This window comes from Loxodonta africana, chromosome 2 (assembly GCF_030014295.1).
Source record: "Loxodonta africana isolate mLoxAfr1 chromosome 2, mLoxAfr1.hap2, whole genome shotgun sequence".
In the NCBI taxonomy this organism is placed as follows: domain Eukaryota; kingdom Metazoa; phylum Chordata; class Mammalia; order Proboscidea; family Elephantidae; genus Loxodonta; species Loxodonta africana.
Window position 1 is genome coordinate 188,798,357 of NC_087343.1, and position 27,931 is coordinate 188,826,287.

The 27,931-nt window shown below is 42.9% G+C and overlaps 1 protein-coding gene across 2 annotated transcripts; it reads left to right on the top strand.

The window, feature by feature from the left end:
• The first annotated feature begins 4,972 nt into the window (after nt 1-4,972).
• KCNIP1 (potassium voltage-gated channel interacting protein 1) lies at nt 4,973-22,201 on the top strand. Of its 2 annotated transcripts, none has more exons than XM_010592436.2 (7): nt 4,973-5,104; nt 6,918-6,987; nt 8,619-8,689; nt 9,535-9,642; nt 17,811-17,915; nt 18,818-18,880; nt 21,997-22,201. In XM_010592436.2, the coding sequence occupies exons 1-7, from the start codon at nt 5,003-5,005 to the stop codon at nt 22,042-22,044; spliced, it is 567 nt and encodes a 188-aa protein (XP_010590738.2). In that variant the 5' UTR covers nt 4,973-5,002; the 3' UTR covers nt 22,045-22,201. The 2 variants fall into 2 exon arrangements, with proteins under 2 accessions (XP_010590738.2, XP_023407159.1); XM_023551391.2 differs by having other exon boundaries at nt 4,984-5,104; nt 6,918-7,075; nt 8,614-8,689.
• Nucleotides 22,202-27,931: the final 5,730 nt, after the last annotated feature.

Sequence of the window (27,931 nt, forward strand, 5' to 3'; positions counted from 1 at the left end):
ATGGCTGCATGGCTGAGGCATGCTCAGTGAGCTGCTGCTGGGAGCCATAGACCTTGGGAGGCCACCATCGCTCTTGCCTGTTCTGGCCGTGGGAAGAGGACAGGGAGACGGTCAGCCCCAGCTCTGCTCACAAGAGCAGCAAAGGCCCCTTCACTATGTTGAGCTGGACAGTGACCTGGACAGACTCCACCCTCAGAGCAGCACTTCCATGGAAAGTAAAAGTGTGTTTTGCTTATTTGATGAATGGATTTGGTAAAATGTTTTCTTACTCTTTCCTAGACATCGCCTGGTGGTATTACCAGTATCAGAGAGGTAAAAAAGTTTAAACTCACTTGACTACTTTGGTCACGTTACATTCAAAGGAAGAGCTTCTTAACTATGTATTTTGTAATTTATCTTCCCACTCACCGACTTTCTGTGCCCCTTGATAGCAAACGTCTCTTATATAGAAACAATCAAAAATGTTCTTTTAGTGATGTTATAGGATAAGCTTTGTTCCCCCAAAGAAACTGATATGTTTTCTCCTCATGGGCAATAAGATATATGTAACAGCTCAAAGTCAATTTGTGGCACAAGCGTAGCAACTTTTTAGAACAAATGACCTGAATTTCAGTGTTCTCTTTTTCCCGACCGTCTTGATTTCCTAACGTAATCTATAATCTATATTCTCTAAGGTAGTTTTTCTCATTATTTTATCCCTTTTTCTCTTATTGTGTTTATTTCCTATAATCAGTTTCGAGTGCTTGCTGAAACAAGTGGAATGTATTTAAATAAATAGATGGTGAGAGAGAGTGAGAGGTAGATGGCTGCTTGGCAGGTGTGCAGCAGGAGAAAAGTAGGTGGGTAGGAGGGTAAGTAGACATAGAGCAGGAACCAAAACCTCAAATGCCCATGAGGCCAGCCAGGCAGCATGAATTAACTAAGTGAGCCAAATGTGAATGACAGAGAGTGCTAGAGACTACGGCTGCCCAGAAGGAGCAACCACTGCTCAGCTCTAGTAGACTGTTACCTTGTGAGAAATTGAGACCAGAGTTGCCAGATAATCCCATTTCCCCAGAGAAATCAGAATCCAAATTTGTATGTAAATTTCTCGTGTTTAAACATTAGCAACTAAGTCCCCCAAAATTAAAAGACGTTGTATAGGCCAAGCAATACCTATCTTTGGCACGCATTCAGGCTGCCATTTTGTAACCTCAAAACTAGATGGGTGGATACAAAGTCCAAACTAAAGAGCCCATGCAAATGCTATTTTCCAGTCACGGGGCAGTAGAAGGAGATGGTCATGGATCTAATAGAAGAGACACCGTCACCAGGGAAGAGCCCAAAGTCTTGGGCTCTCCTACCTCTTATAGTCTAAGACACAGAACTTATTAGGGGCAAGACTTCTGCAAGGCTGGTCACAAACAATTTACAGTTTGTGCTCAAGAAAAGCAGAATCCATTATGGAGCACATGGAAGCCAGATCTGATGAAAGGAGGATAGCACTGACTGGATTCTAGGCCCAGCTCTGACACTGACTGGCTGTGTGACCTGGCACTCAGCCAGAGCCAGTTAGTGGCAGAGTGTGGAAGAGATGGCTTGAGCCAGAAGGCCTTCACGTGGGCTCCATGTGTTCAAAAGCTACAGGAACTCTCTGAAAGTATGGACAATCTATCAGAATTAGGGGCATTTGTTTTTCTGAGAGGGGCTAAAGCTTTTTTTACACACTTGGGAGAGTCTGTGACTCCAAAACATTAAGAACCCCTTGATCTGAATCACCTGCTCCAACCTCCTGTTTAGTCTGGGAATTTCTTGCCCACAATTTCCTCTACAATTGACCATCATTTCTCACCTTAGCTACCCCCAGTGACAGGACTCCATTACTTTCTGAGGTACTTCTAATTAGAAAATCACTTCATCTCTTAGGGCTCCCTTCTTCCTAATGGATGTGATGCCACCACCCACCATACACAAGGTTGTGACAAAACAACAAACATAAAAACACCACAGATTAAAAGTACCTTACAAAGAGAAGGTAGTCTAATGTATTCATATCATGTAGTTATCACATAGTATTAAACCTCTAGGTTCATTCTGATCCCTGTCATCCAAATTCAGTCTGACCTAGTATCTGGCTCATCACTGTTTTTAACAACAAAAATAATAACAACAAGTAACATTTGGCCTTGGCAGCTCTTGACAAAAACCTCAGAAGAAACTGTCAGCCCCAGTAGTTAATTCTGGTTCCTTCTCCTCCAATCAGGCATGTGGGCTACCCTCCTTCCTTTTCTGTGACCTCCACAGCAGCACCCAGGAAACCCCTGAGGGAAAACAGTAGGGATGCAAAAACCCCTACAGCCCTGTCCAAAGTTCCTTCAGAAAATATTTACTATGGCCAGAACCATGAGGCATAGAAGGAAGGGAAGCAAGAGCTGGAGAGGGAGAAGGAACACTTAGATGTGCACTCCCCACCCTGTAAGATTACCACAGCTGCCCACAGTTTAAATCAGTGTTTCAAAGAGCAAGCCATGACACATGAGGGTCACAACCAGCATGTTTACAAAAAGGAATCATTTAAAATTAAGAATAAAATACATCTCATGTTAGCAAGGGAAAGTATTATTTCAGGAAGCTTTTATGTCAAAATATTTTACATACATTTTTGAATATATATACGTGTACACTGGATTGTGATATAAACTGTAGTTCTTAATGTGAAACAGTGGGGCCAAAAATGTTGGAGAACCACTAGTATAAGCCCCCAACACTCACATGGAGGCCATTTCCCAGCATTGTGAGCTCCTAAGAGTTGAGTTTCCTTCCATGACTGATGCTACCAGAGCCTGACAACTGGAGGGTGATGAGAAAAACAAAACACAACAAAAGCTTGCCAGTCGATACTCACTCAGCTATTATAGAATCTGTTTGATATGGAAATTGGTCCTGATGCCCAGACAGCAAACAAATCATTTATTAATAAAGTCCAGTTCTACCTTAATGAAGTGGGTTTAATATTTGATATGTCAATAATTACTTAGTACATTTTTAACAAAGGCTATAGCAAGCATTGTTTCTGAATCAAAAAGATTTTCTCAAATGTCTGCAAAGAGATTTCCCTGGGCTTGTGAGTAATTCAACCACAGGAAGATTAAGGGAAATAAGATGCTACTACAAAAAAATCTTTTAAGTTTCTGGATAAGACCTAGAAAGGTATAATGGACACCTTAAAAAATATGTCTTTGCTTTTGAAAATACATTTCCATCTTTCTCATCTATCTACATTTTAATGTTACCAGCTCTCCTCACACAGTAAAATATCTGTGCTTTTTTTTTTTTTTTTGTAAAAGTGCTATTAAATCTAATAGTTGGAGATTTAAACCAACAACTGATTTCTATTTTTAAACAAGTTAAAAATTCATGTATACGCTCTGAATTAGACTTTTGTGGATTTTTTTTTTTTTTTTAGACCAGGCCCTTTAATTCACATGGAAACACTGCAGTTTAGGTAATTTAGATAATTGCTGCTTGTTAGCAACAAACTTAACAATAATTAAAGGCTCTGGAAGAAATATGAGGACATTGACCACTTGCAGCTACATTGTATAAACAGAGTATCTTGTTTACCTTGAATCATCTGCCTTACGTCCACCGGGATAAGGTGATATGTGTTACCTAATACATAAGAAGGATGACAATGGGGAATTGTTGCCAAGTTATTCTGCCTCACCCTTGGAGCCTTGCCTGAATGTCCACTACCTTCGAGGATATATAGAAGATACAAACTTAGTTTGATGAATTCCTTTTGCATTGGGATCAAAGTCTCCAAAGGAAAAGTAACAATGGCAGAGGAAATCTGGCACAAAGAGACCAACAGGCACTGATGAGGGAAATGACAATGCACCGTACCCACCTCACCCTGCTCTCAGCTGTGGAACTAAGCCCGCCCTCACTCTCTGTCTCATGGGATACGACACGGTGTGTGTGGTTCCCAGCAGCGCCCATCTCCTCACTCTTCTCGTCAGCCTAGACTGACAGCCCTTTTCAATATATGGATTTGGGCATGTCTGCATGACAACAACAGGCAGAGGAGGTTAGACAGCAATTGATCCTTGATTGGAGTAAATTTATAAAAAGCATTCTGGTAGGGCCCAGAGGCAAACACCCACAGATTCCTCTGTGCGAGAGAAATGTGGAAAGTTCCCCTTATTTGGATTTTGTGATTCTTCAGTAGGAGATGGGCAGATATCTCACTTTATTTGACTGACACTTGCCATCTAGTGCAAAATTCTATTACATCGTGGCACATACAGGAGGAATAGTTAAACTACTACTTAAGGCAACTCTTTCTAGAGCTTCCCGGTGCTCTAGAGTACATAGTGCTCCCTTTTAAGTCATCCCCCTATTATTTAGGAATTTCTAGTAGATATTACAAAATGATACGTGGTAAAATATATTCAGATTTTTAAATTAATATTTAATATTTTATAACTTGAACTTTTTACTAAATCATGCTAGCCTTCCCCTAGTTGGCCCGAAAGGTGAGAGTTTATGTTTTCTACCAGATTTGTTTCCCTTTGCTGTTTAGACGGTGCTCATCATTCCACTCACTTACCTGGGTCTCTGGAATACTCAGAAGATTCAGTGGGCAGCAATTTGAATGCTCAATGAAGTTATGTTGAAAGGAAGGGGAATGCTTTCCTATGAACTTATTTTCGGCACTTGTGCCCTCATCTCCACTTGGAACATATTTGTCCCCAACTCTAAAGCTCCCTCCCTATATGGTACCTGATACACTGAGAGTTATAGGGTGGGCTGGCTGTGAGACAGGAAGTGGCTGGCAGGGAGGTGGAGCTTGGGGCAGGAAAGTCATCTGCAGTTTGACCCCAGCCCACAGCCCCATGTCCCAGGTCATGACAATACCCTTTTGACAGCCCAGACTGTGGTCTGACAAGAGTGACCACTGAGGCCATCCACTCCAATGCCATCTTCTCTGGTTTCAGATAAGATTGAAGATGAGCTGGAGATGACTATGGTTTGCCATCGGCCTGAGGGACTGGAGCAACTTGAGGCCCAGACCAACTTCACCAAGAGGGAGCTGCAAGTCCTTTATCGAGGCTTCAAAAATGTAAGACCTGTGTGGTCTTGGGAGGCCTGGGTGGGATCTCCCACTTGGGGCTAAGCTTTCTCAAATGCCAAAAACCTGTTGCTGTGGAGCCATCTCCAACTCATGGTGACCCCATACATGTCAAAATAGAACTGTGCTCCATAGGGTTTTCAGTGATTGAATTTTTCAGAAGTAGATCACCAGGCCTTCTTCTGAGACACCTCGGGGTGGACTCAGAACTCCAGTGTTTCAGTTAGCAGCTAAGCCCTAACCATTTGCATCAACCAGAGACTCCCCCAAATGCCAAGGGGGCCCATCAGGGTAATTTCCCATACACACAGTTGTACAAGGAAGGGTGGATCTATAGGGGGGCCGTGAGAGCAATATCACCTAATTAGAAAGAAAAGCTTGGGCAAGGAAGAGGCAATCTCAGTAGATGTAAACTGGACAGCTGCCCAGAAACTTCACAGAGTGGTACAACCTTGGAGAATTCACCCTGGCTCAGGCTCTAGCCTTAGCATAACATGGTCACACTCTCATTCTCCTTGGTGCACCCAAAATGATGGGGTTAGGTCTTCTGACTTATGCTGACCAAGCTCACAGAGACTGAAATGTGAGCTGACTGCCAACGTATTAACTTACCACGGGAAAGAGAGCTGACAGCAGAACCAGACCCTCCTCTCCACTTGCCAGCACCTTTCCCTTTCTCTGAGCTACATGGGAAGCCAAGTTTTAATCAAAGATGTAATCAGAGGACAGGCAATTAGTTGGCCCATTGTTTCTTCATATATATTAATACATTTCTGTCTTCTCAGGACAACTTGCAAGCTCTCAGATCCAATCCTGAGTATTGAATTTTTTTTTTTTTTAATTTAGCTCTCAGGAAAAAAAAAAAAAAAAACACTGCTGTCAAGTCGATTCCGACTCACAGCAACCCGTTAGGACAGAGTAGAATGGCCCCATAGGGTTTCCAAGGTTGTAAATATTTACAGAAGCAGACTGCCACATCTTTCTCATGGAGCAGCTGTGGGTTTGAACCACCAAGCTTTCGGTTAGCAGCCGAGCGCTTTAACCACAGCTCCACCAAATCCTAGGTGGGCAGAGTAGAAGAAGATGCTCATCATCTCCCTCTCTCCCTATAGGCCAAGCTTGATGAAGTTCAAACTGCCTACAGTCTCAATGCTCTCCAAGGTGCTGACTAGTAAGGATTTCAACACCTAGAAGTTATCTGACAAGCACAGGGATCCCTGTGCCCTCCCACAATAGCCTTGATCACATTTGTCTTGCACCTAGTTTCCTACCACCAGGACCTCTTTTCTTCCAATTGTGCAGAGGCAGTGTTATCAGCTGGCCACTGGATTGGAATGGGGTCCAGAAAAGGGAGGAAACTGACATTGATCGGCATCCACCATGCACTCGCCACCACATCAGTTTGCATATAAAACCTCATGATACCCTTGTAGGGAAAGCACTATAGCCCCATTTTACAGCTAAGGACACTGAGGATCAGAGACTGACTTGCCCAAAGCCACCCAGCTTGGAAGTGGCTGGGCCAGAATCCAAACCCAGGCCTTTCTAATCCCAAAACCCAAACTCTCCACCTCATGGTGTCTATTATCTGATGATGTCTCTTAATTTTCCAAAGCAGCGCCCATCCTACGATGGTGCCACCTCCTGACCACTCATCTGGAGATATGGGAAATTCACAGGTTGTTGCCCAGTCCCTGCCCACCTGGGATCACAAGGAACCCTAGACCCCAAGGATGGGCACAGCCCACTCTGGCTAGAACAGGTCCTCAAATATCTCCATTGACTCTGTCTCTCCATCACACAGGAGTGCCCCAGCGGCGTGGTCAATGAAGAAACATTCAAACAGATCTACGCTCAGTTTTTCCCTCATGGAGGTGAGTCTGACCTGTTAAAAGACTTGTCCCGCTCCCTCTCTGGTGGGCAGCCTTCCCTGCCTCCAGCACCAAGTCCACTCTTCTTGCTGTCTACCTCCGCCTCATGGTAGGGGAGAATGTGGAGCAGGATACCTTTCTTATTACAACAAGATGTGAATTTCTTTAAAGCTTTAGGAGAAAAGAGCTCTGAAAAGGGACCCTCTCCAAGAGAGGGAGAAAGATAGATAAAGCCATATCATAAACTCTCAGAAGATGTCAATACAGCAGGTACTGATATCCCTGGTGGGGCAACTGAGTTTCAGAGAGGCTAAGCAATTTACTCCAGATCCCATGGCTAGTGAGGATGAGACCCCATAAGCATGGGATGTGCAATGCAAAGTTTTGACATGTTAGCTCCACCATTGTGCCAGATACTTCCCGTTCTTTTCCTTAAAACGGCTGAGACAAACTGAATTAAAAAAAAAAAAAAAAAACTTTAGTAAGTAGCCAAAATTAAAAACCGGCTGCTGTTGAGCCATACTCAGAGAACAGAGTAGAGCTACCCCACAGGGTTTCCAAGGAGGAGCTGGTGGATTCGAACTGCCAACCTTTTGGTTAGCAGGCACGCTCTTAACCACTGTGCCACCAGGACTTCTTAGTCAGTAGCAGAAACTATAAAAATAACTGAATCCAAAAAGATGCAGGAAGTATAAAACTGTGCTTATAAAGCCAGACTAGTGAGGGCATGAGACCCTGCAGCACCTGCTCTGTGCTCTGCCTGGCTCCTGCAGGAATCTGCTCTGGCCCCATGGGGCAGGAACACATCAGTGGCTCCTCCTGTGGCCTCCATGTGTCACATGCCACCTCCCATCCTGCCCCAGGTGCTACCTCCTGTACACCCAGAGCTTGTTCCTGGGCCCTGACAAAATGGAGATTCAATCCTCTCAAACACTTCTTGGGCCCTGTTTCTTCTGGGCCCCCAGCAGCAGCAGATGGCCTCCGCAGGCGTGTGACCTAGTACATGGTCCCTAGGGAAGAGACAGGGGAGGAGGGGGGCAGAGTTCTTTGAGTTCCCTTGAGTGGCTGCTTATTGAATTTTAATGATGTGTTAAGCACTGCTGTAGTTTAAAATTCTCTTTTAAAAAATTTCAAGGGATACGTCTTGCTACATCCCCTTTTACCGAGAAGAGAAAGTAAAACTCAGAGAGGTTAAGTAAGATGCCTGCGGTCACACAACTATGTAGTGACGGAGCTGTGACCCAGCCAGGTCTGTCCATTCCCACATGAGTGCTCATTCCATGGTGGCACCCTGCCTCTCAGAAGAACATCTTATCCAGTCAATCACCAAACCCTCTGTCCCCCAAGAACTCCACACATGGAGAGGCAGGAGAGGCTTTCTCCCTGGACAATTGGATGGAGGGAGGAACAAGGACTTGTCTTGGCTCTTGCTAGAACTTCCCATCTAGACCCCAGAAGAGCCAGACAAAGCCGAGTTCACACCAGTAGATTCTCCCAGCCCCTGATTTTCTCCTTTCTACCATCCCAGTATCACCCTCCTCTTTTTCTTACTGGGACCAGGCCTCTGTTGTTAAATGATCTCTTCCCTCTGGGAGCCCCTGCTCCCATCACCTGCCCACCCTCTCTCCCTACAGATGCCAGCACCTATGCCCATTACCTCTTCAACGCCTTCGACACCACCCAGACAGGCTCCGTGAAGTTTGAGGTAGGCTTGTCTCCTGGGCCCACTCAGAGGAGTCTCCAGGTTCCTCGTCACTTCTCCCTCTGAACTGTGGGGCAACATGGGAAGGATTGGATCATCGAATGCTCTCAGTCAAGACAAGGAAACCTCTATCATTTAGTAAACATTTCCCGAAGCTACAGAGAAGAAGAAGCGACTGCCTCCTCACTTCCAGGAATTCAGGAACTCAAGGGGCTAATAATACCAGTTGAATAGCTCACATGTCCACTGAGTTTACCATGGGGCAGGCTCTGTACTCAGTGCTTTGCATATATTAACTCTATTAATTCTCACAATAACCCTACAATGTAGCATTCTATATTTGTTACCATTTTACAGAAGAGGAAAGTAAGGCAAAGAGAGATTGAGTGGCTTCCCCGAGGTCAAACAGTAACTGGCAACGAAGGGATCTGAACTCAGTCCATATGTTTCCAGAGCCCATGTTCTTAGATACGGGACTCTACTGCCACTCACATGAATAAAGCAAAAAGTAATTGCAGCAATGGGACAAGGCAGTAGCAGAGGACGCTGCATTTACCTGTGTCTGGAGGTGTCAGCACACACACACACACACACACAAACACACACACACACACTCACACACACGCACACCTCCGTTCTTCCTCAAGGGGGCACCTGCCAAAAATGTGGCAGCAGAGGGAATGGAAGGGGGTAGCTCTTCACTGAGCTGGGCCATATCCTTCAGGGGACAAGAGGATATGGGTGATGCCATTCTGGTAAAAGCTGTCATGAAGTCGGCCTCAAGGACAGAGCTTACCCTACTTGATGACTGTGTGGTTAATGTCCCTCGTGCCTTTTTCACTTCTCAGGACTTTGTGACTGCTCTTTCAATCCTACTGCGAGGAACTGTCCATGAGAAGCTCAGGTGGACATTTAATTTGTATGACATCAATAAAGACGGATACATAAATAAAGAGGTAAATGCATGGAGGCTGGGAGCCACAGTTCAAAGAGAAAACAGCCCAGATATGAGGACAGAAATGTCTGACTGAGGATGGATCTGCTCTGGGGCTAGCAGAGCTGGTTCCTGGCAAAATGAAGAAGGCCACCTTTGGCTACCCCCACTGTCGTACCCTGCTCTGGTCCCAGGCTCTTAAGAGAGGATTAAGCATATTCATTCTCACTGGGGTGTAAAAAACTGGTTTTAGTGGAAAGAATTACCCTTCCCAGGGAAGCCAGCAGCTTAACAAACAACCACAATTTGAAGCTCAAAGTTGGAATTGCAGTCCTCACCCAGAAGAGAAAAGGGAGATTTTTGAGGAGACTTGCCACATGCAGTCGAGTTGACCCTGACTCATGGTGACCCCACGTGCATCAGAGTAGAACTATGCTCTGTAGGGTTTTCAATGACCGGTTTTTAGGAAGTAGGTCACCAGGCCTTTCTTCTGAGGTGCCCCTGGGTGAACTTGAATGTTCAACCTTTCGGTTAGCAGCAGATTTCATTAATCGTTTGCGCCACCCAGGGACTCTTTTTTATTTTTTTTTTCATTTTTATTGTGCTTTAAGTGAAAGTTTACAAATAAGTCAGTCTCTCATATAAAAATTTATATACACCTTGCTATATACTCCTAGTTGCTCTCCCCCTAATGAGACAGCACACTCCTTCCCTCCACTCTCTATTTTCATGTCCATTCAGCCAGCTTCTGACCCCCTCTGCCCTCTCATCTCCCCTCCAGACAGGAGCTGCCCACATAGCCTCACATGTCTACTTGATCCAAGAAGCTCACTCTTCATCTGTATCGTTTTCTATCCCATAAAGTCCAGTCCAATTCTGGTCTGAAGAGTTGGCTTTGGGAATGGTTTCTGTCTTGGGCTAACAGAAAGTCTGGGGACCATGACCTCTGGGGTCCTTCTAGTCTCTGTCAGACCATTAAGTCTGGTCTTTTTACCAGAATTTGAGGTCTGCATCCCACTGCTCTCCTGTTCCCTCAGGGGCTCTCTGTTGTGTTCCCTGTCAGCGCAGTCATCAGTGGTAGCTGGGCCCTATCTAGTTCTTCCGGTCTCAGGCTGATGTAGTCTTTGTTTATGTGGCCCTTTCTATCGCTTGTGTTCATAATTACCTTGTGTCTTTGGTGTTTATCATTCTCCTTTGCTCCAGGTGGGTTGAGACCAATTGATGCACCTTAGATGGCCACTTGCTAGCGTTTAAGACCCCAGATGCCACTTTCCAAGGAGGGATGCGGAATGTTTTCTTAATAGATTTTATTATGCCAATTGACTTAGATGTCCCCTGAAACCATGGTCCCCAAACCCCCGCCCCTGCTATGCTGGCCTTCAAAGGATTCAGTTTATTCAGTAAACTTCTTTACTTTTGGTTTAATCCAGTTGTGCTGACCTCGCCTGTATTGTGTGTTGTCTTTCCCTTCACCTAAAATAGTTCTTGTCTACTATCTAATTAGTGAAAACCCCTGTCCCTCCCTCCCTCCCCGCTCTCATAACCATCAAAGAATATTTTCTTCTCTGTTTAAACTATTTCTTTAGTTCTTGTAATAGTGGTCTCATACAATATTTGTCCTTTTGCAACTGACTAATTTCACTCAGCATAATGCCTTCCAGATTCCTCCACGTTATGAAATGTTTCACGGATTCATCACTGTTCTTTATTGATGTGTAGTATTCCATTGTGTGAATATACCATAATTTATTTATCCATTCATCTGTCGATGGGTACCTTGGTTGCTTCCATCTTTTCACTATTGTAAACAGTGCTGCAATGAACATAGGTGTGCACATATCAGTTCGTGTAAAGCCTCTTATTTCGCTAGGATATATTCCAAGGAGTGGAATTGCTGGATCATGTGGTAGTTCTATTTCTAGCTTTTTAAGGAAGCACCAAATGGATTTCCAAAGTGGTTGTGCCATTTTACATTCCCACCAGCAGTGTATAAGTGTTCCAGACTCTCCACAACCTCTTCAAGTTTTATGATTTTGTGTTTTTTGGATTAATGCCAGCCTTGTTGGAGTGAGGTGGAATCTCATTCTAGTTTTGATTTGCATTTCTCTAATGGCTAGTGATCGTGAGCATTTCCTCATGTACCTGTTAGCTACCTGAATGTCTTCTTTAGTGAAGTGCCTGTTCATATCCTTTGCCCATTTTTTAATTGGGTTATTTGCCTTTTCGCAGTTGAGTTTTTGCAGTATCGTGTAGATTTTAGAGATCAGGCGCTGATGAGAAATGTCATAGCTAAAAACTTTTTCTCAGTCTGTAGGTAGTCTTTTTATTCTTTTGGTGAAGTCTTTGGATGAGCATAGGTGTTTGATTTTAGGAGCTCCCAGTTATGTAGTTTCTCTTCTGCATTGTTAGTAATGTTTTGTATACTGTTTATGCCATGTATTAGGTCTCCTAGCATTGTCCCTATTTTTTCTTCTATGATTTATCGTTTTAGATTTTATCTTTAGGTCTTTGATTCACTTTGAGTTAGTTTTTGTGCATGGTATAAGGTATGGGTCTTGTTTCATTTTTTTGCAAATGGATAGCCAGTTATGCCAGCACCATTTGTTAAAGAGACTGTCTTTACCCCCATTTAACTGACTTTGGGGCTTTGTCAAATATCAGCTGCTCATAAGTCTGCATTCTAAATCCTGTTCCACTGGTCTATGTGTCTGCTGTTGTACCAGTACCAGGCTGTTTTGACTACTGTGGCAGTATAATAGGTTCTAAAATCAGGTAGAGTGAGGCCTCCCACTTTGTTCTTCTTTTTCAGTAATGGTTTTCTTATCCGGGGCCCCTTTCCCTTCCATATGAAGTTGGTGATTTGTTTCTCCATCTCATTAAAAAATGTCTTTGGAATTTGGATCGGAATTGCATTGTATCTATAGATCGTTTTTGGTAGAATAGACATTTTTACAATGTTAAGACTTCCTATCCATGAGCAAGGCATGTTTTTCCACTTATGTAGGTCTCTTTTGGTTTCTTGCAGAAGTGTCTTATAGTTTTCTTTGTATAGGTCTTTTACATCTCTGGTAAGATTTATTTCTAAGTATTTTATCTTCTTGGGGGCTACTGTAAATGGTATTGATTTGGTGATTTCCTTTTCAATGTTCTTTTTGTTGTTGGTGTAGAGGAATCCAACTGATTTTTGTATGTTTATCTTATATCCTGACACTCTGTTGAACTCTTATATTAGTTTCAGTAGTTTTCTTGAGGATTTTTTAGGGTTTTCTGTGTGTAAGATCATGTCATCTACAAATAGGGATACTTTTACTTCTTCCTTACCAATCTAAACAAAAAATTACCAATCTGGATTCCCTTTATTTTTTTATCTAGCCTAATTGCTCTGGCTAGGACCTCCAGCACAATGTTGAATAAGAGCAGTGATAAAGGGAATTCTTGTCTGGTTCCCATTCTCAAGGGGAATGCTTTCAGACTCTCTCCACTTAGGATGATGTTGGCTGTTGGCTTTGTATAAATGCCCTTTATTATGTTGAGGAATTTTCCTTCTATTCCTATTTTGCTGAGAGTTTTTATAATGAATAGGTGTCGAACTTTGTCAAATGCCTTTTCTGCATCAATGATAAGGTCATGTGGTTCTTGCCTTTTGTTTTATTTATGTGATGGATTACATTAATTGTTTTTCTAATGTTGAACCATCCCTGCATACCTGGTATGAATCCCACTTGGTCATGGTGAATTATTTTTTTGATATGTTGTTGAATTCTATTGGCTAGAATTTTGTTGAGGATTTTTGCGTCTAAGTCCATGAGGGATATAGGTCTATAATTTTCTTTTTTTGTGGTGTCTTTACCTGGTTTGGTATCAGGGATATGCTGCCTTCATAGAATGGGTTTGGGAGTATTCCATCCTTTTCTGTGCTCTGAAATACCTTTAGTAGTAGTGGTGTTAACTCTTCTCTGAAAGTCTGATAGAACTCTGCAGTGAAGCCATCTGGGCCAGGGCTTTTTTGTTGTTGTTGTTGGGAGTTTTTTTTTTTTTTTTTTATCTCCTCTTTTGTTATGGGTTTATTTAGTTGTTCAACCTCTTTGTGTTAGTTTAGGTAGGTAGTGTGTTTGTAGAAATTCATCCATTTCTTCTAGGTTTTCAAATTTGTTAGTGTATAATTTTTCATAGTAATCTGATATGATTCTTTTAATTTCAGTTGGGTATGTTGTAATATCACCCATCTCGTTTCTTATTCAGGTTATTTGCTTCCTCTCCCTTTTTCTTTTGTCGGTTTGGTCAATGGTTTATCAATTTGGTTAATTTTTTCAAAGCACCAGCTTTTGGTCTTATTAACTCTTTCAATTGTTTTTCTGTTCTCTATTTCATTTAATTCTGCTCTATTTTTTATTACTTGCTTTCTTCTGGTGCCTGAGGATTTCTTTTGTTGCTGGGACTCCTTTTTTTGAGGAGGCCACTAAAAATGTATCAGACTGGTCCCATTTATTTTGCCTACTAAAAACCACAGAAAAGAGCCACCTTTAAAGAAATCCTCACAAATCATTTCTGAGTCTTCATACCTTGATGGTTTTAGAATATCAAAGTACCTGTGGTGTCTAACCAATAAAATACCTGCAGGTCTACCTTGAAACTCCCTTTGGTGTCTACTGCCTCCATGGAGGCTTGAGCTCAACATCCTGAACACTCCCACAGGAGCCCTGGTGGTGCAGTGGTTAAGCACTTGGCTGCTAACTGAAAGGTCGGAAGTTCGAACCCACCAGCTGCTCCACAGGATAAAGATGTGGCAATCTGCTTCCCGTAAGATTAGAGCCTTGAAAACCCAAAGGGGCGGTTCTACCCTGTCTTATAGGGTCGCTATTTTTTGGTTTTATGAGTCAGAATCAATTAACAGCAATGGGTTTGGGTTTGGAACCCTCCCATTTATGAGCTCTTATGTGCCAAGCCCAGTGCTGAGCATTACGAGCAAATGTCAGCTCTAATGTTAACTCAGCCCTGACAGGTTCTTGCCTTACAGAGAGAAAAGTAAAGCTCAGAGATCTTACCCAACTTTGAGTCCTCATTCATCCAGTCGTGGATTTGTTTGACACATATTTGAGGGCTTTTGAGGTATTCTGGGTGCTGGAGATAAAATGGTGAACAGTCAGACAAGGCCCCAAGCTCAGAGACTAGGGTAGAGAGATGGACATTAAACTGACAAATGTAAATCAACAAGTAGAGGGCATTTTGTCAGGAAGGTGAGCAAAGGCCTCTCTCAGAAGGTGTTACTATACTGAAACACCTTGCCAGTGTGATCTGGCAACCACTACTGTCTCGCTCAGCCATTACTGGACTCCTACCCTTTGGTAGGCACTGTGCCCAATGCAGGGACCAGAGCAAGGACAGAGACAACAGGTATCCTCACCGAGATCACAGTCATGGAAAACAGGTCTATAAACCAATCATAAAAACAACTTAATTGTTTTAATAGATATGTTCTGAGCACCTACTCCATGTTAGGAAGCTTTGAAAGACTGGAAAGAAAACACAGCAGAATTTGGAGCTTCTGTAGGGTCGCTATGAGTTGGAATCGACTCGACGGCAGTGGGTTTGTTTTTTTTTTATATGCCCCCATCAACCAAGAAATAGTAATTATTCTCTTTATAGTAAGGGGTCTTTTGGCTACAAAGAAGAGAAAATAATCAACATAAAGTAGCTTAAGTTCAGAGATTTCTTATAAAGATATAGAAACATATTTCTAATGGACATATTTAATCCCATTGAAACAGGAAAGTTGTTAGTCTCTTCTCTCCTTTTCTCTCTCTCTCCCTCTCCTTCTCTCTTTACTCCCCCTCCTCCAGCAAAGTCTGGGATCAAGATGACCATACCCTTCCCAGCAGGGACGGCAGGTTCGTTTCCAGCAACATGGTGGTGATGGGGGAGCCCAAGAGGAGGTTTTGGTTTATAGGGCAACCATTCTCGGACACTGGCTTCTCTTGGTCTCTGTATGTTACAATCTCTGTCTCTGTCTTCCTCAGTTGCTCTTCTCTCCCTGTGTGTGTGTGTGTGTGTGTGTTCCTGTTTCTTCCCCACCCCTCATCTCCCTTCTCCTCTTTCTTCTCTTCTCCCTTCTTTTTCTCCCTACCTCCCAGCATTGCTCTCATCTCCTCTACTCTCCTTTCACCTGCTACATCCTACTGTTTGCACACAAGACTCCCCTGCTGAAGTTTTTGATTTCTGCCCTCCTTTAACCTCAGCTAAAACTGAAACTGGCTTGCCCACAGCACCGATTCTGGTCCCAACTGCACTTGACTTTAGATTTCCAGGGTTCTACCCCTTCTGATTATAGGGTCTGTGTGTCTTCACTCAAACTTCCCAAAAGGGAAACATTGAGTAGCTCAGCTTTGGTCAGATGTCCACCTTTGTAACAATCAGTTGTGGCCACAGGGACAGGTCACCTGGTAAAAACAGCCACACAGGCCCAACCACTCAAAGGAATTATGGAGTAGGGAGACGGTCTTTCAAAAAGAGGGGTGTGAGCTGATCAGGAATAAATATGCTTGCTTTATCCATTTATGGAAACCTTGGTGGCATAGTGGTTAAGTGCTACAGCTGCTAACCAAGAGGTTGGCAGTTTGAATCCACCAGGTGCTCCTTTGAAACTCTATGGGGCAGTTCTACTCTGTCCTGTAGGATCGCTATGAGGCAGAATTGACCCGACGGCAGTGGGTTTGGTTTTTTTTTTTAATCCATCTGTGGTGTCCACATAATAACACAAAACCCACAGAGTGCAATTCTTACATCTCATGGTCATAAAATAAGGTTAAAAAGTGGATGAGAAATGAAGCTAAGAAGATGGATTGAGAAGGTGAGACTAAGAGAATGGTTCCAGGAATGTCAAGATGATCTAGGATATACAGTGAGCCATCAGGCTGACAGAGAGAAGGAAGCTGCATAATTCGTGTAATTCGAAAACAACAAAGGCTACCCTGGCCCAAATATCACCTTCGTTGCCCTAAAGTTGAAATTTTACCCTTACATATTACCCTTTATTTTTCTCTTAATTAAAATTCTGTATTATGTAGGCTGTTCTGCTAATATGCATTTACCTTCTGGGATGATATAACATTATCCTCATCAGCTAAAAATGTTGAGAATAACCATTCTTAATATACTTTGGTAAATATAGAGATCCTTAGACCCTAGTCCTAGGAGTTTCTGATTCGGGATGTTTGGCGTGGACCTGAGTACTGACCTTTTTAACAAGTGCCCCAGTCTGTGGAACCATTGACCTAGAGGGCCCTAAGGATAATACTGGCTGTCCATCATTTTTCTTAGCTGAAAACAACAACAGAACCTGTCAGGATTTTTAAATCTCTAAGTTAGAACATTGGCTAGAGAGAGATAGCTGCCCTCAAGTCCTCACCAACTCATGGTGACCTTATATGCAACAGAACAAAATGCTGCCTGGTCCTGTGTCATCCTTATGATCATTGGCATGTTCGAGTCCATTGTTGCAGCTATGTACAAATCCTTCTCACTGAGGGTCTCGCTTGCCCTTGTTCGTCCTCTTCTTCACCAAACACCATGTCTTCCTCCTCATGATGGATCCCTCCTAATGATGTCTTCCTCTAACGATTGATCCCTCCAAAGCAAGAGAGTTAGACAATGTTCTGTTGTGATCCTTAAGGTTTTCACTGGCTAATTTTCAGAAGTAGATTACCGGGTATTTCTTCCTAGTCTGTCTTAGTCTGGAAGCTTTGTTGAAACATGTCCACCATGGGTGACCCTGTTGGTATTTGAAATACTGGTGGCACAGCTTCCAGCATCACAGCAGCACACAAGCCACTACAGTATGACAAACTAAAAGATGATGGTGGTTAACCAGAACATTAACATTTCTCTAATTCAGAATAACCCTTCTTTTGCCTCAATTCCATGGAATAGGGATCCCAAACATAACTCGTCTCAGAAGGTGGCCCAAGAAAAGTATCATACCCAAGAACTTCTGCAGGCAATGAGAATTTCCACTGTCCTCTCTCTAGGAGTAAACTCCCAGTAAGAACAGAAAATAGCCCCTTCAACTTGCTTTCTAAGCTCTTTTTCATCAACCATCTCTTTGGCAAAGGGGACAAGGAGCTCCAACCTATCATTTAAGAAGAGCTTGAGCTCATGGTCCTCATACTGTGTGCTTCCATGTCCCCTCTCCAGGAGATGATGGACATTGTCAAGGCCATCTATGACATGATGGGGAAATACACATATCCTGTGCTCAAAGAGGACACCCCAAGGCAGCATGTGGACGTCTTCTTCCAGGTACGTGTGCCCACCCTGTGCACAAGAGCTGTAAGCCCAATTTAGACCAACTAGTCCACAAGCATCTGAACAAGTGGCTTGTGTCCAACACCATGCTAAGTACTGCAGGAAACAGAAAAGAATTAGAAGATACGTTGTCCTCAAGGAACAGCTCATCTAGTTCAGCAGACAAATACACACTATAGAAGAGAACAAGGGGGGAACTAATCAAGTGTAAGTAGTATAGTGTGGTCTCTGAGTTCCGTAGAAATTCTTGAGGATTAAGAGTAAACGAAGACTTCATCAAGCACATCTGTGGAGGTGTTAAGCATTTATGCCTGGGGAGTAGAAAGAAATAAGGTTGGAAACTAGGGCGAAGCCAGATTGTGAGATCTTTAAAGTTGAAGTTGAGGATTTCTCTGGCAAGTGATGGATGGCTACTACTAGTCTTTGAGTAGAGGAATAGAATAATCGGAGTGGTGTTTTAGTAAAAAAAAAAGAAAGTCTAGCAGTATAGAATCAAAGAATGTCAAAGCTCATTCCAGTACAATCCTCCCACTATACAGGTGGGAAAACAGAGGCCCAGAAAGGCTTAAAGACTTGTTCTAGGTCACATAGTAAGTAACCAAGATAGAGCTAGAACCTCTCATGTCTAGAGATCTTTCTGCCAGATGGACAAGATAGGAGAGACTGGGGAAGACATGTTAGGAAATCAGCAGAATAATCTAGTCAAAGTGTCTAGAGCAAGTCTTTTAATTTTAGGGATGCTCATAGAGGTCAAAGAGCTTTAACCAGGGCCTGAATGGAGTAGTCTGGTGGATGAAAAACCATGCTGATTCTCAGGGCAAAATTGGTTAATAGAAAGCAAGTTTTGGGATATAGATTAACAGGTTCCTTCAAGTGCTTCCTGTTGTGTCTTTCAGAAAATGGACAAAAATAAAGATGGCATCGTGACTTTAGATGAATTTCTTGAATCCTGCCAGGAGGTAAGGAGAGATCAGGACATAATGCCTCTAAATCTGGGAAAGGAAATCTTGCAGTTGGGAGCCTACAAAAGGAAAGGATTGAGAACCCCGCACATACCTGCTACCAGCACTAACACCATCACCAACAACAAAAATAGCAACAATGCAGAGTCCAGCAATCTCCACTCCTCAATCTGGCCTGCAGTTGATCTTGCTTTTTTTTTTTTAAGCACAGGCCTGAGCCAGGCAGCCTATGTAGAGGTCTGAGGGACTTGAAGCTATAGACTTCCCAAGTGGACAAGACAGTCATTTTTCAACCTGCCTCTGGCTCGATGGCACACTCCCCAGACTACATGGGAGTAGCTTGAAAAGAGATCTAAAGCTGTGATTCTTAAACCACGGCATGCATAAAAGTGCCTGTAAATTTCTAGGCCTCAATAGCAGAGACTCTTAATTCCATAGATATGGGATGGGGTCTAGAAATCTTCATTTTTAATCAAATGCCCTGGACCAATGCTTCTAAAATTTTCATGTGCAAACCAGTCTCCCCTACGATTATGTTAAAATATAGATTCTAATTCAGCAGGCCCGCGGTGGAGCCTGAGAACATGCATTCCTACCACATTCCTGGGTGAAGCTGAAGCTGTTGGTCCTTGGACCATACGTTCATTACTCTAAAGAATAGGCTGGCCCCAGAGTGTCTGCAGGACAGCCTGAACCAGAATAATTCCTCTCATCTACTTTAGAAAAGTGTTTTTATACCCCCACCTTATTTCAGAAAGGCACAAAGTTATTCTGAGATCTGCCAAATAAGAACTGTTACAAATGCAAGAAAGCAGGAGAGAAGGTATTAATGCATACTGAGCAGCAACCAAGTTTTGGGCACATTACACAAACCTCACAACAACCCTGTGAGGTAGATGTGCTATGTCCAGGGTGAGAGTCAGAGTATTTCACAACTAGACTGGCCTGAGCATTGACAGTCATTACTGACCTAGACCAAAGCCCTGGAGCAGTGCCCTGGAGGATCCCTGCTAAACTTGGTATTAACTTATTGGTTGATGGATCTTTGGGTGGTCCAGGGGTCCTTTGCCAGTTATCTGGTAGCCAGAAGGGTAGAAGATGCTGGGGGCGGGGGGAGGTGGTTCAGATCAGCAGCTATTTACCAACACAGTTAAAAGTATTTCAGCATTTTGACCATTAAGAACTGGCTGAGCTGCAGTATTGATCATACCCATTTTAAAGAAGAAAAAACTGAGGCAGCACAAGGTTAAGATAATTGCCTAAAGTCACAATAAATTGTAGAGATGGAACATGAACTCCTGTCTCTGATTTTAAGTACCATGCTCTGCTCAAGTGTGTTTTTTTGACTTTACTTATCAGTTGAGAAAGGTTTTTAATAGTTTCTCACATTAGCAACTTCTTCTGTAGCTATTCATTAGTGAAATTGTTTCTTTTTCACAACCCACACTATAGGTAAATACTGTGATCAATCCTGCCTTACACATGAAGAAACTGAGGCACAGAGAGATTAAGTAACTTGCCCAAGGTCACACAGCTAGTAAGTGACAGAGCCAGAATTTGAATGCAGGCAGCCTGACTCCAGAACTCATATACTTAAGCACTAGGCAATGATACCTCTCTGTTCCAGCAACTTTTAAAAAATTCCAAGTACCCAGAATCAACTTTGTCTCTGTCAGTTTTCTCTATGGTAGGTCTGCTTTCCATTAATTTGCGCTCTAATTTATTTCCCCCCTTTGATTTTTGTTTTGTTTTGTTTTTTATTCAATCTGCTGAGGTGGGGAGAGGTTTCTGGGTCTTGAGATGGAAGCTTAGGTCACTGGTTTTTAACCACTTTTTTCTAATATAAGCATTTAAAGGTATAAATTTCCTTGAGTACTGCTTTAAAAAAAAAATAAATAAATTTCCTTGAGTACTGCTTTAGGTCCCATAAAATGTGATATGTCATACTTTCATTATCTTTTAATTCAAAATATTTTCTTCTCTGACTTAGGGATTATTTAGAAGTGTGTTGTTTAACATCCAAATATTTGAGGATTTTCCACATTCAATACTTGTAACTTAGAGAAAATATGATAGAAAAATGCAAAATAGAGAACATGGAATAGACACATACAGTAAGAAAATTAACAAAGCCAAAAGTTGCCTTTTTGAAAAGATTAATACACTTGATAAATTCTTAGCAAGATTGATCAAGTTAAAAAAAAGAGAGGAGAAAACTCAAATTATCAGTATGAGGAATGAAAAGGGGAGCATCGGTACAGACTTTTCAGGTATTAGAAAGATAAGAGTTAATTATTCAATAAATTTGACAACTTATCTGAGATCTATAAATCTCTTGCCAAATACAACTTATCAAAACTAACACAAAAAGAAATAGAAAATATGAATAGCCCTATGTCTGTTAAAAAAATAATTAATCTGTAATATAAAACTTCCCTACAGAGAAAATGCCAAGCTCAGATGGCTTCGTTGGTAAACTCTTCCAAACATTTAAGGAAGAAATAATACTTGTCTTACACAATCTCAGAGAATAGAAAAAGAGGGACAACTTCTCAACTTGAGTTATGGGCTAGCCTAACCATAATATAGAAACTTGATAAGGCCATTACTTGTAATAAATTAAAAAAAAAATCAGGCTAATAGTTTCCTTTTGAAAAAAAAAAAATAAAATCCAGCAATATATCAAAAATATAATACATTATAAATAAAATGGCATTTATTACAAGAATGCAAGGTTGCTTGAACATTCGAGAATTAATCTGCATAATTAATCATATTAATAGAATAAATGAAAAACCAAATGACCATCTCAGTAGATGCAGCAAAATTATTTGATAAAATACCTTTGCCCAGAGCTTCTTAAAAGAAGCGACATTCACTATTTTACTGGATGATTTGCTTCTTCTGAATTCCTCTTTAAGGCCAGAAAAGATGCTTCTTGCTTCGAGTTGCTCACTTTCTAGGTCTCCACCTCCTATCCTTTGTTTTCATAACCTTGCAGAGTTCTGTCTGCACAGGAAACCCAAGCTGGAGGTTTGCTCCCCAGAATTACAGAGCTTGAGGAGACTCAGAGAGTTCTAACCATCCTATTTTTTCCCCTCTTCCCTTCCCAGGATGACAACATCATGAGGTCCCTCCAGCTGTTCCAAAATGTCATGTAACTGGGGACACTCAACCATCCAGCTCTCAGAGACTTTGTACTAAACAACCACTTTAACACCCTGATCTGCCCTTATTCTGACTTTACACACCGACTCTTGGGACAGAAACACCTTTTAAACACTTTGAAAGCATTCTCTGCTGAAGACTTTCTTTGGAACCCAGCATTGCCTGGCTGAGTCTCTGATTGCCAATCCTTCCTCCTCCCTCTTCTTGAGAGAGGCAAGATGAAATCTGAGTTTGTTTTGGAAGCATGCTCGTCTCATCAAACCATTGCCCCATGGAAGGTCCCTCTGCTTGAGCTTAAACAGTAGTGCACGATGTTCCGCTTGCACGCTCCCAGCCCACTGCCTCCAAGTCCAGAAGACCTTGATGTCTGGAAGCAAGAAGACCTGTGGCTAATGCACACTGCCCTCTGATGGCCTCCCAAACCAATGTGCCTGTTTCTCTTCCTTTGCTGGGAAGAATGAGTATTCTGCAGAACAATTAAGATCAACCATGGCTAGATCGGGAGACCCAGTACCTTACACAAGCAGGATAAGACTGATTTATTAAGCATGGCATTGTCTGATGACCCAAAGTGCCCACGTCCTTTGTTTCCAGAGGCAAGGGCCAAAATCTCTCTTCCACTAGCATCTGTGCTGTTAGCACAAGTCCCTTAATATGCCCAGGAAGGGAGTCATTGTCCAGTATGGTCCATACCTCCACCCATCCCCTGCTAAAGCCTGGCACTGCATGTCCTTCCCAGAAAACCCAGGATGCCCGCAGATTGCTGTAATTTTATACCATCTTCTAATCAATAAACAGAACTATTTCTTACACTTGTAATCTTCATTTCTTCCATCACCTCATTGGGCAAGGAGATAAGTCATGAAAAGGGAAGGTTAGTCCATTCATTTAGCATTCAGTTATTAGCACTTACTGTGTGCCAGGTACCGTGCCAAGCAGGGGAATCATCCTCCTCAGCCCCCAAACCACCCCAAGCAAACATGTAATTCAAATACAAATAGTATGACTATATGCAAATGCTGCTTCAAGACAAGCCCCTTACAACACCTCCAAAAAAAATGCAACTCCTAAGACCCTCCAATGGCGAAAGTCTGGAGCCTCAAGTGGTATGGTTAGAAATACAGAGATGAAGAGGAGGGAAGGCCCTCCTGCTGAGTTGAATACCTTGGGTCTTGTTTACTCCATTTGACATCAAATTTTAAAAAATTAAGAGCATTCTTAGAAGGAAAGCAAATTACTAAACCGTTATTATGTACCAACTGCTGTGCTAGGAGCATTGTATACATTATCTCATTTAATGCTCATGGTAGAGCATTCTGGAAGGTAGAGTCCCCATTTTACTGATGAGGACACAGAAGCTCAGAGAGGTGAGGCGACCTGGGTAAGGTACCACTATACACACCATAGATACAAAAAATCAAATCCAGCAATACATAAAAAGCATAATACATCATAAACAAATGTGTTTATTCCAGGAATGCAAGGTTGGTTTAACACTCAAGAATTAATCTATGTGATTAATCACATTAATAGAATAAAAAGAAAAACCATATGATCATTTCAGTAGATGCAAAAAAAATTATTTGATAAAATGCAATCGCCCAGAGCTTCTTAAAAGAAACAAGGCTCACTATTTTACTATATTTCTTTTTTCTTCTGAATTCCTCTTTAAGGCTAGAGAAGCATAGACAGTAGCTCCTAGAGGAGATTAAAATCTTCCCACTCTAACACAGAGGCTACTTAGCAGGGGATTCTGGCTCACCCCAGGCAACTGAGGGTGCCTCACACAAATATCACCCATCTTTAGCCAATTCAGAGAGGCACAGGTATTCTTTGAGCCCATGTCACAGATGAAGAAACAGGCACAGAGAAGGAAACACCTTGAGTAACTGTGGATCAGGCCACCACATCTCATGCATGAATGAAATAGTCCCAATCGATTGCCATTGGCTGCTGCCTCTCTTGGTTGGGAAATTCTAGGAGCCACAACTCTGTCCCTCTATTTGGGCTTCCTGAATGCAACCATGGGGTCACCTAATGCAGCTGGACATGTAGTCTACCCCCATTAAGGCATAAAAAAAAAAAGTTGCCATCTGGCCTCCAACTTATGGTAACCCCATGTGTGTCAGAGTAGAACTGTGCACCATAGAATTTTTAATGGCTGATTTTTTTCAAAGTAGATCGCGAGGCCTTTCTTCTGAGGTGCCTCTGGGTGGATTTGATCCTCCAACCTTTTAGTTAGCAGCCAAGCACATTAACCACTTGTGCAAGCTAGGAACTTCAAGCAAGGCATACAGAGGACCTGTACTCATGAAACTTCCCATGTGGGTTCTGAGCCTGTATCCCAAGGCTGTGTGATGTCTAGGCCAGTTGTTTTCCACCCTGACTGCCCAGCAAGATCACTTGGGTAGCTCTGAAACATGCCAGTGCCTTAGCCCCACTCCAGACCAACTGATGGAGAATCTCTGAGGGTGAGGCCCAGGCAACAGAATTCTTTAAAAGCTGCCCAGCTGATTCCAATGTGCATCAAGGACTGAGATGCTGGAAGATGACCACACCCAGCTCTAGGAATGGAGCACATATCTGAGCTAAGTCAGTCCCTCCATTCCATTCCCCCAGGCCACACGATTGTTCCAGGGGTAGATCTGAGACCTAAGCCAGTCTAAACCACAGGCATCTCAAGACTTTTGCAGGGAATATTGGGACAAAGATGTTGTCTCTTCTACTGTACATGAATGAGAAAGCATGTAGTCCTACAACATACTGGCAGCTATTTAGGGATTCTGAGAGCTCATTTGCCAACCAAAGGGAAGAAAAAGTTGACACCACAGAAGGCATGGTACCACCATCAGACACCGGTTGCCATCAAGTCTATTCCAACTCATGATGACCCCATGTTTGTTAGAGTAGAACTGTGCTCCATAGTGTTTTTATGGCTGTGACCTTTCAGAAGCAGATTGCCAGGCCTTTCTTCCAAGGTGCTTCTGAGTGAGTTCAAACTGCCAATCTTTAGGTTTGTAGTCAAGAGCTAAACTGTTTGCACCACCCAAGAACTCCTGGGTGGCATGGCAGAGAGATAAAAAAACAGAAAATGAGCCCTTGATGATATCACTGAGCTGCTGAATCAAGCTGTACCTGAAGCTAGACATACCTCTGCCCTTTACAGATACCTGTATCAGATGCCTATATAAAGTCTGGGTCAGTGTTTCTCTGCCTTGGCTGCATCTCAGTATCATGTGGGGAGTAGAGAAGTGAAAATTTTCTTATGTGACAAGTGCCCGGACACCATCCCAGATGTACTGAATCAGAATCTCTAGAGGTGGGGCTCTGAGCATCAGTAGGCTTTAAAAGCTAGTCCGGTGATTCCAATCAACGCCCAGGGCTGAGAACCCCTGCTCTAGAACCATGCAAGGGCTGATAGATACCCTTTGATTCTGAGCACCCAATGCTGACAGAAACATCAGTAACTGAGGATATTCAGAGAGAATTCTGAGAATGGAAGGAAGATTCCAAACTGGTCCTAAAATGAATATGGTCCTAAAATGAATAATCCAAAGAACAGGAGATGGCTGTGCTGGTTGGGATGAGGGGAAAGGACAGCACACTACAGCAACTGAGAGAGTATTGGCCACCATTCATCAACACTTTTAATCAAGGAACAAGAAAAAAATAAAAGCTGCAGTTTCCACAGCAGCACTAAAGCAAGACAAAGAGAGAGCCGTGCTTGTGTGAATCTATGTATCTCTCAGCAACTGGAGTATTAGGGATACAAGGTGCTCTACGTGGAACGCCTTCTCCAACCTGGCCTCCTGGAGGGCTCCTACTCCCCCTGAATGCTTCCAACAAATCATCCCCGATTGCCAGTCACCATGCCCGCTGATGGGGGTTCAGGTGTGCAGTAGATGCGATAGCTGCCTCAGCCGCATCCCCTTGGCACTCACCACCACCGTCCAGGTGGGCTCAGCTGCTGCCTGCGACTCGTTGTCTGCAACTCGGACTGTCATGGTCAGAGTCTAGCCATGAGATCATTCTGCCTGCATTCAGGGCTGGCCATAGGAATCCAGGAGCTAACACTTCCCAGGAGCGGCCGTTAACCAATGACTGGTGAGTGTTGGTGGGTAAATACCCCCAGATCCCTCTTCTCTCAGTAAGAAGAACTCTGAGGTATATTCTATCCTGTCTTCTATACGTCCTCATAGTTTTGAGCCTCTATTGCCCACAGCAGTAACCTGCTCAAAAGTTTACCCTTTACGTACCTCCTTCCCTTCCCTGTCTCACACCCACACTCCCCTACCAGTGCTGCCTGGGATCACCTCCCAAATAAACTACTTGACTTCACATCCTGTTGCAGGGTCTGCTTCTGGAGGAACCTAACCTAAAACAAACAAGGAATAAGACAGGTATGTGTCCTGCTCTCATTAACCTTATATTCTCATGGGAGGACGAAACAACAAATACATACAGTGATTTTAAATAAATTGACATGGAGACAAAAAGCATGTGACATGATAGTGACTGGGGTGGCTGAGGGAAGCTACTTTAGACAGTGTATCAGTTTTCTAGGGCTGCTGTAACAAAATACCACAAAGTGGGTGGATTATAAGAACAAAAATATATTGTCTCACAGCTCTGGAGGCTAGAGCTCCAAATCAGGGTATGAGCTGTGTTGATTCCTTCTGAGGGATCTGACAGAGAAACCGCTCCATGGCTCTCTCCTACTTCTGGTGGTTCCCAGCAATCCATGGCATTCCTTGGGCAGCAGTGTCACGTGACATCCTTTCTCTGTCTCCCTGTCTCTGTGTGTCTTCTCCTTTTTTTATAAGGACACCAGTCATACAGGATTAGAACCTGCCCTACTCCCGTATGACCTCGTGTTAACCTAACTGACATCTTCAAGGACTCTATTTCCAAACAGGGTCACATTCACAGGGACACAATTCAATCCATAGCAAGCAAGGTGGCTAGGGAAGGCTTCTCTGAGGAGGGAACAGCTGAGCTAGGACCTGAACAGTGAGAAGCCAGTCATGCAGACATGGGGCAAGGAGGGGGTAGGTGGGTAGAAGGCAGGAAGAAGAAATGAGCAGGTATTGATAGAAAATCTAGACCTCCTGTCACCTTTTGTTCAGCATTTGAGATTCTATTCGTTGTTCCAATAAGAAAATCACATTTTGGCCTCTCCCTATGGCTCTCTAATATCGCATCTCTGAATAACTCCTCTGAGCAGGGGCCACTAAGGCCCATTTGTGAAGCTCTCAGGAGGAAGTACAGATGGAACTAAGGGCCCGTGCTAGGTGCCAGGCTCTCTATGGGCATTATATTACTTCATCTTCTTAACAATGCTGTGTGATAGATATCCTAGGCACCTATTTTTCAGATGAAAAACAATTCCCAGAGACACGTAGAGACTTGCCCACACAGCTGGAAATGGGGTTAAAAGTCTGCCAAGTTCCAAAATCCATGCCCTGCTCTATATGAGCCTGAAGACGAGTTTTCACCTAGTCCTAAAAGTACCTCTAATGATACACAAACACCAGAAGGTGTTGGAAAGCAGCTGCCGTGAAAACTGTTAGTAAAAAAGCAATGAAAACAAATCAAGAATTCAAGCCAAATTACTCTCCTTCTAAAGGAAATAATGCCAAGTACATGTGCAAAGATGCCCATATGGTTTTCTTACCGAAAAAGAACAAGTTGCTGTGGACTCGATTCTGACTCATGGAGATTCCATGTGTGACAGAGTAGAATTAGCTTCATAGGGCTTTCAATGGCTTTTTTTTTTTTTTTTTAAGTACACTGCCAGGTGTTTCTTCTGAGGTAACTCTGGGTGGGTTCAAACTTCCAACCTTTTGATTAGCAGTCGATCCCTTAACTGTTTGGACCACC